At 36.8% G+C, this 16,624-nt stretch overlaps 1 protein-coding gene across 6 annotated transcripts in view; it reads left to right on the forward strand.

The window, feature by feature from the left end:
- Positions 1-16,624, forward strand: part of MAPK14 (mitogen-activated protein kinase 14) — a 73,616-nt gene that overhangs the window by 12,522 nt on the left and 44,470 nt on the right. For 5 of the 6 annotated variants that reach the window (XM_027126766.1, XM_027126764.1, XM_027126763.1 and 2 more), the window contains exon 2: positions 9,846-9,975. In XM_027126766.1, coding sequence (XP_026982567.1) covers positions 9,846-9,975 — 130 coding nt within the window. Of the gene's footprint in view, positions 1-7,955; positions 8,302-9,845; positions 9,976-16,624 lie in introns of those variants that run through there. The other variant, XM_027126765.1, reaches the window with a different exon arrangement.

A 16,624-nucleotide genomic window follows, 5' to 3' on the forward strand; every position in this document is an offset into this window, starting at 1 on the left:
CAAAACAGCATTGTAAGATAAGCAGAGCTAGTGACACCCCCATTTTATTGATCTGGAAACAGGCTCGTAGAAGCTTTGGCCAAGATCACTTGCTAGGAAGTTCCAGAACCAAAGCTAGAACTGAAATCTTTTGACTACTGGTTTACTTTTTTCTATGTCAGACTGCCTATGTTTATGCTTAACAGAATTTTTTGAGATCAGATCATCGAAATACTGCAAACAGAGACCATTCACTAGGATGTAAAAGTAGCTTTGTTAAGTGGAATTTCAGAGGGTTTTTTTCTAGAGCAATAAAAAAGTACTTATCTAGTGTTACCAAAAGTAAGCAAGATATTTTCCAGTGTTTTGACTTTTAAAAATCAAGTTGCTAAAAATAATGATATGAAAATTATTTGATACTCCTCCCTTAAAGAGGTGGTGCTTTAATTCTCCTCCCCTTGAGTGAAGACTATTTAGTAACTCACCTCTCTAAAGTATAGACTGTGGCAGGAATGATGGAGTGTGACTTCTGCGGGTAGGTCATAAAAGACATTGTGACTCCTGCTTTGGTCTTTCTCTGAGATCATCTGCTCTATGGCAGTTTCTCAGCCTCGGTACTATTGGCATTGGGGGCCAGAGAATTCTTTGTTTTGAAGGATATTTAGCAGTAACCTTGGCCTTTACCCACCATTTCCACTAGCAACACTCCCTCCATCGCCACCACACACTCGCAGTTGTCTTAGACCTTGTCAGATGTCCTCTGAGGAGTAAAATTGCCCTGTGTTGAGAACCATAGGGCTGCTACATTGAGAAGACACTGAAGCAGCCCTATGGAGAGGTACACATTTCAAAGAACTGAGGCCTGCCAACACCGAGTGAGTGAACCGTCTTAGAAGTGGATCCTGCAGCCTCAGTCAAGCCTTCAGATGACTCTAGCTTGACCAACATCTTGACTGCAACTTCAGGAAAAACCATGAGCCAGAACCACCCAGCTAGGCTGCTCCTGAATTCCTGATCCACAGAAACTGAGATACTAAATCTTGTTTAAGTCACCAAATTTGAGGGTAATTTATTATCTAGTGCTAGATAATTAATACTCTTAAATGTTACTATAAAAAAAATATATGTGTGTTTGTGTATATATATATGTGTGTGTGTGTATATATATATGTGTGTGTGTGTGTACAGATATATAGATAGATAGATAGATATGTCATATAAGATGGAGAGTCACAGACATAGCAAAACCCAAAAGTTGTGAAGTCATGTCAATGCCTGTTATGTACATCTCTAGTCATGATCATAGCATATATTTGTAGGGTGCTTTTCTGGATATGAAGGCTATGAACACTATTACTGTACAAGACTTTTTTTTTTTTTTTTTGCGGTACGCAGGCCTCTCACCGTTGTGGCCTCTCCTGTTGCGGAGCACAGGCTCCGGACACGTAGGCTCAGTGGCCATGGCTCACGGGCCTAGCCACTCCACAGCATGTGGGATCCTCCCGGACCAGGGCACGAACCCGTGTCCCCTGCATCGGCAGGCAGACTCTCAACCACTGTGCCACCAGGGAAGCCCTGTACAAGACTTTTAATTGTAGCAGCAAGACAAAGTTGATTGATGGTAATACTAAATAGTTACAATGTAATATATATGTTTAGTCTGTTCAGTATTTCAGATTTGCTTGAAAGGAGTTAAAATTATTTAATGATAACTTCCAAAACATTTGTTATTGAAATTTTCAAACACATAAAAGTAGAGAAGATATAAACCCGTGGTGGGAACATTCTAATGAGGCTTTGGAAAGTAATCCCCTTTAAAAGAAATGAAATAATCCATGTGTAATATTTTTGCATTCAATATGGGATAACTGTTGCTCTTGATGCAGATACATACTTCACATTTGCAATCAAAGATATATGTTAACTGACACCACTGCAGCTTTTAAAGCTTCAGTGAAGAAATTATTACAAAATAATTTCTACAAATTTCTATAAATTTCTGCAAATCTTACAAAATTATTCTTACTTCAGACGGAGCTTTCAGCAAATGAAGATTAAGTGCATTTTAATCGCAAATGGTTTGGGATTTTTAGATTGTATGCCTAAGTGAATTTCTACATTGTTTGAATGTTAGTTTCCATCAGCCTAGTAAAAATGGAAGCAGTTTGTGAAAAACATTTTTGTTCCAGTAGTTTAGAAGCTTTTGCAGCAGGAATTGGATCAGATTAGTTAGGAATGGCAAGTATTAGCATATATGTTGCCATTCCCTGAGTGCCAGCCCCATGGCTAATGTCCCTAATAAATCCTATCACAAATACATTTTTCTATCTGAATGAGATTTTCATGAAAATACTGAATTTTCCTAAAAGTTCTTGAACTGTAAGTTTCTGCAAGGCAAGGTAAGTGATCAATTAAATGACTCTTTTTTCCATTCCAGGCTGCTTCTCTATTGGTAAGGTTTTTCATGTGTCATTTGTGTTTTTTTTAACCTCTGAGAAGAATTTTTAGAAACTGAAAAGCTGGGGATTGGTCGTATTGCACATACTTGTAACAACTGTATTAATAACATCTGATTTTCTTCCTATCAATAAGAAAGTATTATTGTAAGAAATTGAATTCCATTTTAAAATACTATATATAGTGCAAGTAGATCATTTTGTGATTTATTTTAAAAATGAAAGTGTAAGGTAGACATTCAAACAAGATATTTGAGAGTTAGTAAAAGATATTTAAAGAGAGCTAACAGTGTTTCAAATGGTAAGAGTTTTTAAAGTCAACTTTAAGTCCCTTGCTACTCCAAAGAATATTTTTGAAGTTCTCAAATTAAAACTTGAGTTATTGTTTTTGCATAAAGTTGCCTTTATTTTCATGACATTGTTTCCGAAATGGAGGGGCAGAGCATAAGCATCAAAAGTACAGTGGTACTTGCACATTTGTCTGAATTTAGAAGAAAGAAAAAGTAGGTTTCTGTAGTAGAGAGAGATGTGCTGAAAAATATTTCCAGTATGGTATTTGCTAGTATTTTTGTCAAGTTGTTATAGGTAAAGAGAAAGTTCAAAGTTAGTCATCTGAATTACTTAGTTATTTAGAAACTCTTGAAAACTGTTATCAATTAACCTGAATTCAGTTGGAAAAAAGCCTCAAATTATATGGGGAAGAGATGTCATCTCTTTGCAAATTATTTATCTCCATGTAGATATTTTAATGAATTCAATGTATTAATGACAATTTGTTAATTCAGTGTAACTACGGATTTTAATATATTTAAATATTTCCATTGGGACTTCCCTGGTGGCACAGTGGTTAAGAATCTGCCTGCCAATGCAGGGGACATGGGTTCAAGCCCTACTCTGGGAAGCTCCCACATGCCACGGAGGAACTAAGCCTGTGCACCACAACTGCTGAGCCTGCGTGCCACAACTAATGAAGCCCACGTGCCTAGAGCCCGTGCTCTCCAACAAGAGAAGCCACTGCAGTGAGAAGCCCGCTCACTGCATCTAGAGAAAACCCACATGCAGCAGCAAAGACCCAAGGCGGCCAAAAATTTAAATAAATAAATAAATAAAGTTTTTAAAAAAAATGTTTCCATTAATTTCCAAAAATACGTAAAATTGTGTTGTCTTCTTAACCATTATTGACCGTTCATTTTTCCTTAACATCATTCAAGGATTAGAGAAGTTGTCTGTGACCATTAAAAGAAATTATAAAATCGTTTATGATTCCCACAGATTACTCAGATACTTGCCAGGTGATTGCTCATTCTTCATTTTGTTGGGGAAAACCCAAATTGTTTTTTGAGGAAAATCCTGATGCAGGCATTTATACTCTGATGCTCTGTGGACGTGGGCAGTTGTCCTGGTTAGGCAGCATCTCACTTTTCTTAAGACGTTGTCTCTCTTCCTTTGCTCACTCAGCATGTTGATCTGCCTTTGCCTTGCAACACAGACACTCTCCAAGCCAGGTTCCAGTCATGGAGCATAAATACAAAGTCCCTGTGTCTCTATATCTATCAAAAGCTCAGTTGATGGAAATCATCTTTGGAGGATTGTCTGAGGAATATGGAGCTTATTATCTATTTTTCTAGAAACACTTAAGATTTCCTCTTGGATTAAGTAAGTCTGTCAGAGAGCAGTGTGCTGTGCTGTTTTGTCCTCTCCTCCCTGCCGTTGCTAATGAACTGTATTTTGGCCTTATGAAACAGTCTCCACTGATGGATGCTCTAAGTAAAGAACCATCTGAAACCCACTATTATAATTGTGTAAGGATGTTGATTAGGACATTTTTACCACATTATACAGTGTCTCCTTCATAAACATACACAGGAGGAACTCTTCTCAGGTGTTATTACAAGAATAATTATGCCTCTCTTCAGTTCTCTGAGTACCTGGTTTGTTTTTATTATATGGTTCCTATGATTCATGTCTTAACTGGTTGTATTCTCTTTGTGATGGCTTTAGTGGGCTCAGAGCCAAATTTGGGGCCCACCTCTAACAGGTATTTAGAAAGGACCTCACAATAAACATTTGCACTAACCTCACCCATACATAATTTCTTATTTATCTTGTTTATTTTTCCCCTAGTCATTTATTCTTATGTCAAGTTGTATGTATATAGTTCTAGGCTACTTTAAATCCATTGTGAAATAAAGTAGGGTATATGTAAGTAAATTTAGAATTAAACAAAATTAGGATATTAAGAACCTAGTAAGCCACTATTTTTTCAGGGAGAGGGGAGGCAGGTATGAATGTATAACAAAACATTTAATTTTATTTAATGAATATTATTTTGTCCTAGGCACTGCATTCACAGTCAACAGTAGATACATGATGATGACAATCTAATATTATAATATGTTTTTAATGAATTTTATATTTCTCCCTTTAATTTTTTTCTACCATAGCAATGTTTTTTGTAAAGTATGAATTAATTTTAGAACTCTGTGAGTTTACAATTGGGAGAAAAACTTATTGAGCAGTGTGTCCTGGATTTTATTCAATTGTTTGGAGAACCTGATTTTCATAAAGGTAATTCCATGTTATGATGTTGCTCATGAAAACACAGTTTTATTTGTAGTTACAGTTTTTTAAATGTGATTAAGAGGAATCTTCCCAACTGTAGTACTAGTAAGTGTAATAATAAAGGCAAGCCAGTAGCTGGGGTTGTCCTTATCTCAGGCTGCTTGGCATCCTGGAAATAGAGCCCTGAAATTAGACAGATCTGAGTCTGAATCCCACTGCATATGAGTTATATGCCATTCAGTGAGTTGTTAATGTTTCTGACCATTAGTTTCTTATTTTGGAAAGTAAATATAACTATCTCACAAAGTTATGAGGATTGAATGAAATGTTTCCCAAATAATATGTGGTATGATTAGGTATTCAATAACTTGAATTTCTTCTCTGAGTATTCAGTTGGTTTTATCAGATGATCTTTAAAAAATTATTAGGAATTTCTGCTTTGGGTAATTACAATGTTCAATTTAGGATGAAATATGTGGTTTCCTCTTTCTCCAAATATTGCTTTGATTAGTGATAGAACAGGTTAGGTCAGAGTTAAATGCTTAAAGAGGTGGGGGAGGGGATGGATCATATATTCTTTGCTTCAGCAACTTTTGCCATAAGGATTACTAACTAACAGAGCAGTTTCTCTGAACAATTCCTGTTTGCTCTCTTCTGTAAGTAAAGTATATTTTAAAAGGTGGGAATATGTGTCCTTTGAAGTAGAAATTATTAGTCTCTTCTAAGGAAGTCATGCAATTATGGAAGAAGCAATGTGAGTGAAGATGTCCATTGTAGTAGTGTTTGTATTATTTGTGTATGTGAATGAATGGAATAGCTTATAAGGCCCATCAATAAGAGAATGAGTAGTTTGTGGTTCAGATATTTTTGAAATTGTTGTGAATGATTGTTTAGTAAAATAGAAAATTCTTATGGCTTAGGTAAGGTGGGTAAAATTTATTTATATACTTTGAGTATAGCTATGTAAGGATCATTCGAAGGAAATATACCTGTCAGTAGTGGTTTTATGAAAGTTAGAAAGCATGCCTCTTTTTGTTTGTTTTAGGGTAACAGAAAAGCACAGACGATTTATGCTTCTGACTTTACTAATAACCTTGTTAAAAGATATAAGCTCATTTTTTAAAAAAGTCAGGGGATAGAAAAATATACATTAAAAAGCAAAAGTGTTAAAAGTCCTGAGTATATCAGACATTTATTCTCTGCTTATGTGTATATATCTGAATGAGTGTACATATTTTTCCCCCACAGATGGGGATAATTCTTTACTTTTGAAACTTGTTCTCTTTCCCATCAGCAGTATAACAAGTACATATTAGTATGTGGAGGGTCTTGTTAATGGCTGCAGTATACGGTACATGAGAATGTACCATAGTTTAAACTCTGCTGTATTGGATATTAAGGTAGTTTCTAGTTTTGTTCTTGTGAACTGGCTGCAATGAACATTTATGTATTTTGAACCCAACTTAAATATTTTTATATTTTTAAACCCAACTTACATATTTTTGAACCCAACTTTTAAAAAAGTGTAATAGTTGCACTGTATTATTGGGCATTCTTTGCTTTCATGTATGTTTCATCATCCCAGTTAGATGGTTAAGTTCTTTGATATCAGGTACTATGTTTAATGTTTCTTTTGTATCCACAAAGAATCTCATGAAGGAGATTTTTCAGTAAATGCTTAGGAAGTGATATTTTGGTATTTGTGAGTTATTACATCATTGACTCCTTTATAATGTTTTAGAGTCATAGTATAACTTTAGGGATTAAAAACTCCCCCTTGATAAAGTAATGTATATTGAGTGAAAGTTATTTCTTATGAAATACTTTTCATTAATATTATCCTGAGTTCAATGTAAGATCACAGGAAAAACTTTCCTTATGAAATGCAATTAATTATAGTGGGACGCATTTTAGAAAAGAAACAGAGTCCATACGATTAGAATATATTTAAAATGGACTGAACTGGTGGCTAGGTTGAACTTGCTTTTCTGTTATGGTTAAAGAGTTCATGTTTGAAACACATCACTTGGATTTGAATCCCAGCTCTGCCATTTTCTGTCTGTGTGGGCACATTAGTTAACCTCTCGGTGCCTCAGTTCTCTCATCTGTAAAATGGGAATAATAATAATGTCTTCTTATAAAGTTGTGATAAAGATGTTCATTCATGTAAAGATTAAAACCAATGCCTAACAATAATAAACACTCAACACACATGTAAGTTTTTAACATTAATATCAGTTTTTTGTTGGATGCTATTGAATTTATAAGAATTGAGGGCCAAATGATAAAGTTGAAGTTTTTCTTTCATACTTCATTTTATACTTTTGTAAAGCAGTTATTGAGAATGGGCCACGTGCCAGGCATTAAGCTAAGTCCTATGGAATACAGTACTGAATAAAACAGAAGACGCTTCCTGCCCTCAAGGTGCTTATGATGAGTGGAAAACGAGATATTATTATGTCTAATATTTGAGCTTTACCATGGCCAGGCCCTTTGCTAAACCTACTGCAAAAATTATCACATTTAATCCTAACAAACATCGGACAGATTAGATATAAACGTTATCCTCATTTTATATATGAGGCCGAGAGGATTTAATTAACCTCCTCAAGGTTATATAACTACTAACTGGCAGAACTGGAATTAAAATCCAGAGCCTAATACCAAAGCCCCAGTCCTTATTTAACCACTCTGCTGGGTGGTAAATAAACATATAATAATAAATTGTGATTATTGGGGTCTGTAGGGTACTGATTAATCCTAGCTTGCCTTTTGCTTAATAGATACAGGAGTCAAATAGAGATAAAAATATGTACTTTACTACTGGAAAGCTAGCGCGGAGAATGACTTGGACAGGTGGCTCAAGTGGGCGTCTTCTTTCTTCTCCACTGAATTGAACTTGCACACTCAGTTGCAGGCATGTCAGCTAGAAACCCGATGGCATTCCTTGCTCCAAGAGGCCCCAACAGGCTTCCCAGCAGAGGAGAGGGGAAAATACTCAGCCTGCGGGTAGGCAGGCAGACTCTGAGGTGAAGAGCTGAAGAGGATGGGTCACACAGGAGGCCAGGAAATTGGACGTGCCCTCCACCTGGATGCTGAAGTTGCCAGGAATGATGACAGAAGTTGGGAGGGGCGAGAGACTTTAAGATAGGACTTTAAGATGGAAAATTCCAGGTCAGTGGATAACAGCAACAGAGGGAGAGATGTTCGTGAGCAGGAGCTTGTGTAAATCAAAGGGAAAGTTATGGTCTGGAAGTGGAAACAGTTGGCAAGGAGGACATCTACGCCACCTGCTAGTCGTGAGGTACGTGGGATATGAGAGTGAGAATCCACTCTAATGGCATAGCTATAAGAGAAGTAGTGTCTTCAAGGTACAGCCTGGTTTCAATTAAAGCAAGGAGATGGGGGAAAGTTCAGAAGTGAAGATTTACAGGAGTTTATTACAAATTGGGAGTTGAAGAGCAAGGACATAAGGTAAGGATTTGGGAGCGAAGGGAGGGGAACTTATGGAGCCAGAGTCATATGGGAAAGAGGTTTTGGTGAGAATAGGTGATCCGAAAGCCTTGGATGTACCCATTAGAGACTGGAGATAAACAGGAGGATGAGACATGATAGAATTAACCCAAACAGTCTCTAAAAATAATTAGAATACACATCATTTCTTGCTGTAGATGTCCTGTATGATCTGGCCTCTGCCTGTATCTCTAACCTCATTCTTTTCCTCGCTCCCTTTGCTCCTCGTTTCTTTTGTCACTCCAGCATACCATATTTTTTCTACCTCTGTTTTATTTTTCCTTTGTTTGCACTTGCTTTTCTGAGAGGCAGCATAGGAAAATAGTTAATAGTGTGAGCTCTGGATCCAGACTTCCTGCACTGTCACTCTTTAGCTTTGTGACTGTGGGCAAGTTATTTATACTCTCTTGTGCTTCAGTTTCCTTATCTGTCAACTGGGGAATGATAATAAAGACTCACTAAATGTTAATAATATTATTTTTTCTTCTGCTTGAGGCTCTTTTCCACTATATCTTTACATGGTTGCTACTTTCTTATCATTCACTTCCTTCAGCTCAAATGTACTTCCTCAGACATCCTAGCTAATGTAGCATAACTCCACCAGCTTTCTGTCGCTCTTTATCCCGTTATTCCTATTTTACTTATTCATAGCATTCATCACTGTGTGAAATTTATTTTATCATTCTGCTCTTCCCCTCTCCCCCCATCCCCTGAGGTCAGGGATATGTTGACTTATTCCCGACTGTATCTCAGCTTCTAGAAAGTGACAAATACTTTGTAGGTGCTCAAGAAATTTTTTTGCCAACTCATTGTCCTGAAAACATGGTGGTTTCCAAGGCCTCTGATCAGGCAGCATTTGGTGGCAAGGTGACACTGAGGCCTAGGCCAAGAAGACAGAATCCAGCTCTTTGTGTACCAATCTGTTGGCTCATCTAGATCAAGTGGCTGCTTCTTTTGTGTTATTGGGACATAGCTACATTCATTTAAAAATTTACTATCTGCTGCATTCCAGTTCCAAGCACAGAGCTGAGTAGTTGAGACAGAGACCCTAAGCCTCACAAAGTCTAAAATACTTACTACGCGGCCCTTCACGGAAAAAGTTTGCTGATCCTTGATTTAGATGCATAGAAAAAAAGACAAGAAGGAAACACCAAAAATAATTAATAGATTACTTTGGATAGTAGGATTATATGTCATTTTAATTTTTATCTTTATACTTTTAAAATTTGTTAGAGACCCATTTAATTTGGAAATGAAATAGCCTTATAAATACTGATTTTAATATATTTAGAGAACATTTAATGATGAGCTTTTTATGTTTTTTTTTTCCCTTAGTGCTGCTTTTGACACAAAAACTGGGTTACGTGTTGCAGTGAAGAAGCTATCCAGACCATTTCAGTCCATTATTCATGCCAAAAGGACCTACAGAGAACTGCGGTTACTTAAACATATGAAACATGAAAATGTAAGTTAATAATTCAAGGCAGGATAAATTCTGCTGTTTAATAGACTGGAAAAAATTGTGTTTTAATTACTGCGAATGGAAATGCATTAGTGTACATCAAACTTTGGACCGTCCTTGTACTGGGGTGTTAGTGACCACTGCATTATGTCAGGTAGATACTCAAAGCCTTGGGATGAAATCGGTGCATCTTCCTGGAGTTTCAGTTTTACTTAAAGATTTTTAGAGGGAAAGCATATAAAATTTTTTTTAATAAAAATGAATATTGTGGGCTTCCCTGGTGGCGCAGTGGTTGAGAGTCCACCTGCCGATGCAGGGGACACGGGTTCATGCCCCGGTCTGGGAAGATCCCATGTGTCGCGGAGCGGCTGGGCCCGTGAGCCATGGCCGCTGAGCCTGCGCGTCCAGAGCCTGTGCTCCGCAACGAGAGAGGCCACAACAGTGAGAGGCCCGCGTACTGAAAATAAATAAATAAATAAAAGAATATTGTGAGATAAAACACAACTCACAAGGATTTTTAACAGAAAATATTACAAAGAAGTTTCGTATTCTCTACTTGGTTTACTTAAGACTATATTATCAGAATATGGGAATCCATGGTATTTTGTGTTGTTATGGGTTTCTTCAGTGGAGAAGTTTGAGGAAGAGTGCCTTAGGTTCACTGAATGTCCTATCAGAGATGGGTATTATTTTCTGAATAATTTAATATTATAATTTTTTCTTTTAATTTTTAAAAGACAGCTTTTCTATATTCAGGGATTTTAACAAATGTGACAAAGACATTGTTTAAGTTAAATATAACATTTTCTTGTCTATAAGTTTGGACATTTGAGAGCAATGCTGTCCTGCAAAGGAGTGCTTAAAAATCCTAATAGCATAAATAAATGGATGCAGTTGGAATATTAACTGAAAGTGAAAAAACAATTGACTGAGCACACTTATTTTCCTGAGTTTCAAAATCAAGTTAGATTGCTGTATGAAAGGAACTGTAAAATTTGTAGCATTGTAGAAACAATGGCCATAGAGATTTTAGAACTATTTGACCCTATTGGTGGTTACTGTGTAGAAAAAAAATTCAATTTTTCAGTTTATTACTTGGCTATTCAGATATTTTTCTGTTTCAGTAATTGAACTTTTTTTCTGCATAGTGAGAAAAAAATGTATTAAAATACATTTGTTTCACAAAGTACAAATTTCTTCTAAATTGAGAGCATTGTGACTTAAATTTGGAATTTAAGCTGTTGTAATCACAGCTGCAGCTTATTTATTTTCATGTTTTAATTGCATACTATTGAGAACGTCCTGTTTTCCACAGATTATCTCCATTCCTAGGTATAATTTTTATATGAGCATCCATGTGCAAACTTGAGTTTTTAAAAAGTTCAGTGCAGAGCTGCAGCCTTCCTAATCAGTGACATGTTTATAAGAAGTTGAGATATGTGGAGAAAGCTGACAGGAGAATCTTTATTCCGAAGTCTGCATAAAATCAAGGTGGTCTGGCAACTTAACTGATGGGTTTACATTTGGCTTTTAACACAGTTGAGTGTGTATGCTGTTTTTCATTACACGTTAATAAATGTGACAAAGATACTGTCATAGCTTTTTAAGAATACTTTGAAAATGGAATGCAAGCCAAACATTTATGGAACCCCAAAGCACCTCCAGGAGGCCCCAGGATCCCACTGATGTTGTCTGTGCTAATTTAAGAACATCTACTGTAGAAGATTACCAGCACTGTAATTTATTGTTCTGCTTTATTTCATAGTCAATTTAAGCCAGTGTTTAGGGCAAAAATTATTTTGGGTTATCTGAATCCATGCCTTGGCTTTTCTAGTGATCATTGCAACAACCTTATTTAGTATGCTATATTTTAATTTTCCGTAATGAGATACTTTGAAATATGTCTTACATGATATTGGGCTGGTTGCATTTGAGCCATTCTGTATTTGTAGACGTGAAGAGGCCACAGTGATGGGATACAATTGTTTTAATTTAGGAAAGGCTATGCGACTTTAAAGAGGACTGACCGTATTAGGAAAACAGGATTTTAATTTATCTAAATTGTTTTATAAGCAGTTTGCTTAATAGCAGTCTTTTTTATATTAAAATGTTTAGGTTTTCACTGTATCGATGTAGAGGGTCACCTGTATTTAGATGGTGATTTGTTGTTTGAACAAAAGGAGGCAGATGGCTGAATGTTCATAGTTCTCCATTCTGTTGGCAAATGTTTGAAGAGGGACTGGGAAGGGGCCAAAAGACTTTGACTAAATGTAGAAAAATTCCGGAATTTCAGTCTATTCTACAAACGCTTTTTAGGTATGTACAGTGTAAAAGTATTTTTACCAGGTGAAGAACCAAGACTTCCAAGGAAGTTTAATCGAGGATTTTAAGAGGAATTCCTCTCCTTTATCTTCTCTTCCTCTCTTTCTTTCTTTCTCTTTAATGACTGTTTTGGGCCACTGTCTAACTTTTAGCTAGCTGCCTTGACTCCAAAGACAGCAGCAGCAGCAACTTAAAACTCGTGAAAAACTTAAGTAAGGATTGGTAGCAAATAGAATTTTTAGGTGCCAGAATGCATATGTGATCTTTTACACAAACATGCCTCTGACTTACAATCCGTAGTTCATTTTCTTTATTTTATTAGTGATAATGAATGACAGATATGTAATTTTCATATGGGTTATAGGAGCTAGGGGATGTTACTCTCTGAACAAATTTACCTGGCCCATTCCTGACTGAATTTTTGACCTTGATCTCATTGACACCTGGTCTAAGGAAAGATTAAAAGGAAGCAACTGGCTAGCTGCATCCTTTTGCTGTCTGAGTAGGTACTGTACAGTTAAGGGCCTGGAGAGCTATACATTAAAAAAAACTTTTAATGATTAAGGGACTCCTTTCATAAATTTTATTTGGGAGCCTTAGAGTTAATCTTACCATGATAGAACAAGTGGTTGTTTTGGTGTGCTTGTGTTAAATACAGTAAATATTGTCTTTGACTGGTTACTGACTTAAAGTGTTTTGTGAGTGTGTACCAATTTAATAAAGATATATTACTTCTGTTTGTCATTGTAGGACAGTCATCAGAGATATTTGCTGATTATTTATACTATAACCGCCTTTTCTAAATATTTAATTCCTGGGTTACTTTCTAAAGCGTCTGAAATCATAATGGCAGAAGGAGTAAGGAAATAGGCTAAAATATGACAAATTAAAAATAAATTTCCATTTAAGAAATGAGAAATGAATCGATTATGGAATGTTCCCCAAATCTATTTTAATGCTGGGAAACTTTTGTTTTACAGTATTTTCCTTATGATTAATACTCCATAAATAGGATTAATAGAGAAGGGATATTTGTAAAAGCCCACAAAAAATTAAAAATACTTTGATGTAACATGAGTGGCTTTAATGTCATAAAATGTGTCCCTTTTAAGGAAATTAAAACTTGATAGAGTATTTGCTAATATGCTTTGTTCTATTATTTTTTTCCAAATTAGTCATTGTGCTTCTTGCAGCCATACTTTTTAATCATTTGAATAATTGAATTTAGCTTTATATGTCATGTTTTGTTACTGGAAGTAGCTGCTTCAAATAGTTTGTTTCTGTGATTTGTATTTTACAATTCATTATAAAACTCTGAAGTTTCTGGTCACGATTTATTTTGGTAATCCACAGCAGGTCAGTCTACATAATCTTCCCCAAAATACTATGAAAATAAGCAGTGATATACATGTGTCTTTCATCTGAGGAAAATGAGGCTCAGAGAAGATACTTTTATTTATGTAACAAATATTAATTGAACTGCTGTGTGCCCGGCAACATCCCATGTTTTGGGGTTATTGGAATGTCAAAGAAAGAAGCTCCTGGGTCTAAGAAGTCACAGATTGATTGGGGGTTCAAATTTACAGCTGTTTGATTCTAAATACCTATTGTGTTTTCAGATTGAAATGGGAGTTTTTATTTAAAATGCTTGGACTTGTTTCACTTTAGTGTGTTTGAGATAACCCTTGCATGAATAATCCTGTGTAAATTGGATCTCTAGTAGTTTAATTTTATTTTGATCTGAGGATATTTTCAAAGCCACAATTCAAATAATGTAAAACAATGTAAATTGTTTTTAAGTTTTCTTGTTGAGAAGATGGGGCATCTCAAATAACAAGAATCAGTGATTAGAAAATATTGGAGCAGGTGAATAAAATTGGCTTCTAGCTCTCAGCTATCAGAAGTACAAGAGGGTATAGGGGGTAGTAATCAAAAGACCAGAGGTTGGGACTTCCCTGGTGGCGCAGTGGTTAAGAATCCGCCTGCCAATGCAGGGGACACTGGTTCGAGCCCTGGTCCAGGAAGATCCCACATGCCACGGAGCAACTAAGCCCGTGCGCCACAACTGCTGAGCCCACGTGCCACAACTACTGAAGCCCGTGTGCCTAGAGCCCATGCTTCGCAACAAGAGAAGTCACTGCAATGAGAAGCCCGTGCACCGCAACAAAGAGTAGCCCCCACTCACTGCAACTAGAGAAAGTCTGCACAGCAGTGAGGACCCAATGCAGCCAAAAATTAATTAATTTTTAAAAAGACCAGAGGTCTTAAGCCAGGACTGTATCAAACTCAAGGAGAACAATTATGATTTAGATGGGAAAGGAAAAAGAAAATGATTTGACTTAATTTAAAGCACTATTCAGAGCTATTATAAGGTCATAGATAACACTATTGGTGGGGATGTAAGTTGGCCTCATCTTTATGGAGGACAGTTTGACAATATTAAGATCCTTAAGCATATTGATGTCCTTTGATCTTGTAATTCTATTTCTTGAAATTTATTCTCTGGAAGAAAATACAAGATGTATATATGCACGCATGCACGCATATGCACATATACTTGCAGTGTTCCTTAAATGTCCAAAGATAGGAACTTGGTTTTATTATGGTGTATACAAATGGTAGAACATATTATTGAAAAACATTTGAGGACATGAGAAGAGTCATTATTTGTTAAGTGACAAGACAGGATATAAAACTGTATGCATAGTATAACCCTGATTTAATTTATGTACATCAGAAAAATCAAAGAAAGTATCTCAAAATGTTAATGATAGTTATAACCAGTAGTACAATTAGAGGTAATTTTCGTTTTCTTGTGTACGATTGCCTGGATAAGGAGATGATGGATAACTGTACCTTTCCTTTGCAATAAGATGCAAAGACTTGAAAAGCTATTCTTCTTGAATTCCAAGGTCTTTTTTTAGTTTGTTTCCCTCTCACTGTTGTGGCCTCTCCCGTTGCGGAGGACAGGCTCTGGACGCTCAGGCTCAGCGGCCATGGCTCACGGGCCCAGCCGCTCTGCGGCATGCGGGATCCTCCCAGACCGGGGCACGAACCCGTGTCCTCTGCGTCGGCAGGTGGACTCTCAACCACTGCGCCACCAGGGAAGCCCTGAAGTTGCTTTTAGAAGTTGATATTTGTGTGGGGGTTTTTTGGTTTTTTTTTTTTTTTTGTCTTATAAATTTTTTTATTTATTTATGGCTGAGTTGGGTCTTTGTTGCTGCATGTGGGCTTTCTCTAGTTGCGGCGAGTGGGGGCTACTCTTTGTTGTGGAGCACAGGCTCTAGGCGTGTGGGCTTCAGTAGTTGTGGCACACGGGCTCAGTAGTTGTGGTGCACGGGCTTAGTTGCTCCAAGGCATGTGGGATCTTCCTGGACCAGGGCTCGAACTCATGTCCCCTGTGTTGGCAGGTGGATTCTTAACCACTGTGGCACCAAGGAAGCCAAAAGTTGATATTTGGATGAGTGGTGTAACATTCTAATTAAAAGTGCTCTTTTGGGCTTTCCTGGTGGTGCAGTGGTTGAGAGTCTGCCTGCCAATGCAGGGGACGTGTGTTCGTGCCCCGGTCCGGGAGGATCCCACATGCCACGGAGCGGCTGGGCCCCTGAGCCGTGGCCGCTGAGCCTGTGCGTCCAGAGCCTGTGCTCCGCGGCAGGGGAGGCCACAAGCAGTGAGAGGCCCATGTACTGCAAAAAAAAAGTGCTCTTTTTCATGATAATATTTTGAGTGTTGGTATATTTTACTGAGTCCACGGTCATGGGTCAGTTTTCATGAAGCCCATTTAGCTTTTGTTTTTTCCATTTCCAGTTTCCCTTAAATCTTGCTGAACATATTGCACATGAATTATATGTCTTGTTTGCCTTCTTAGTGCCTAGCTTTGTGGAAATGAGTGGTCTGGATTTTAGGAGGAACTGGGGAAGGGGGGGATGTTAAATTAATCAGTGTAAAGTCATAACCAGAAAAACTGCTCAAAGACCATGGATTACTGAGTATTAAGTAGCTCTTTGCTTTACCCTTGTATAAAGATAGCTTTTTTTTTCATTTTTATAGTCTGATCTAAATACCTGATAGTGATGAATAATCTTAATATTAAGAATATTATAAGAATAATACCAAGAATATACTGAGAAGATATATTGGGGCTTTAAAAATGTCAGTTTTGAAGACTATATAGTAATTTTTATTGAATAATAATATATTTTAAAAAGAAAAATGATACTGTAACAACAGCTGTAGAAGTATGACTTTTTTCTGTTTGTTAATCATTAGACTATCAGTGCATGTGTAAGGTCAAGAGTCCTAAATCTTTTTGCTTCCTGATAAGCTAATG

The sequence above is a fragment of the Aethalodelphis obliquidens genome, unplaced genomic scaffold, assembly GCF_003676395.1.
Source record: "Aethalodelphis obliquidens isolate GAN/ISIS:26980383/991018 unplaced genomic scaffold, ASM367639v1 scaffold31, whole genome shotgun sequence".
In the NCBI taxonomy this organism is placed as follows: domain Eukaryota; kingdom Metazoa; phylum Chordata; class Mammalia; order Artiodactyla; family Delphinidae; genus Aethalodelphis; species Aethalodelphis obliquidens.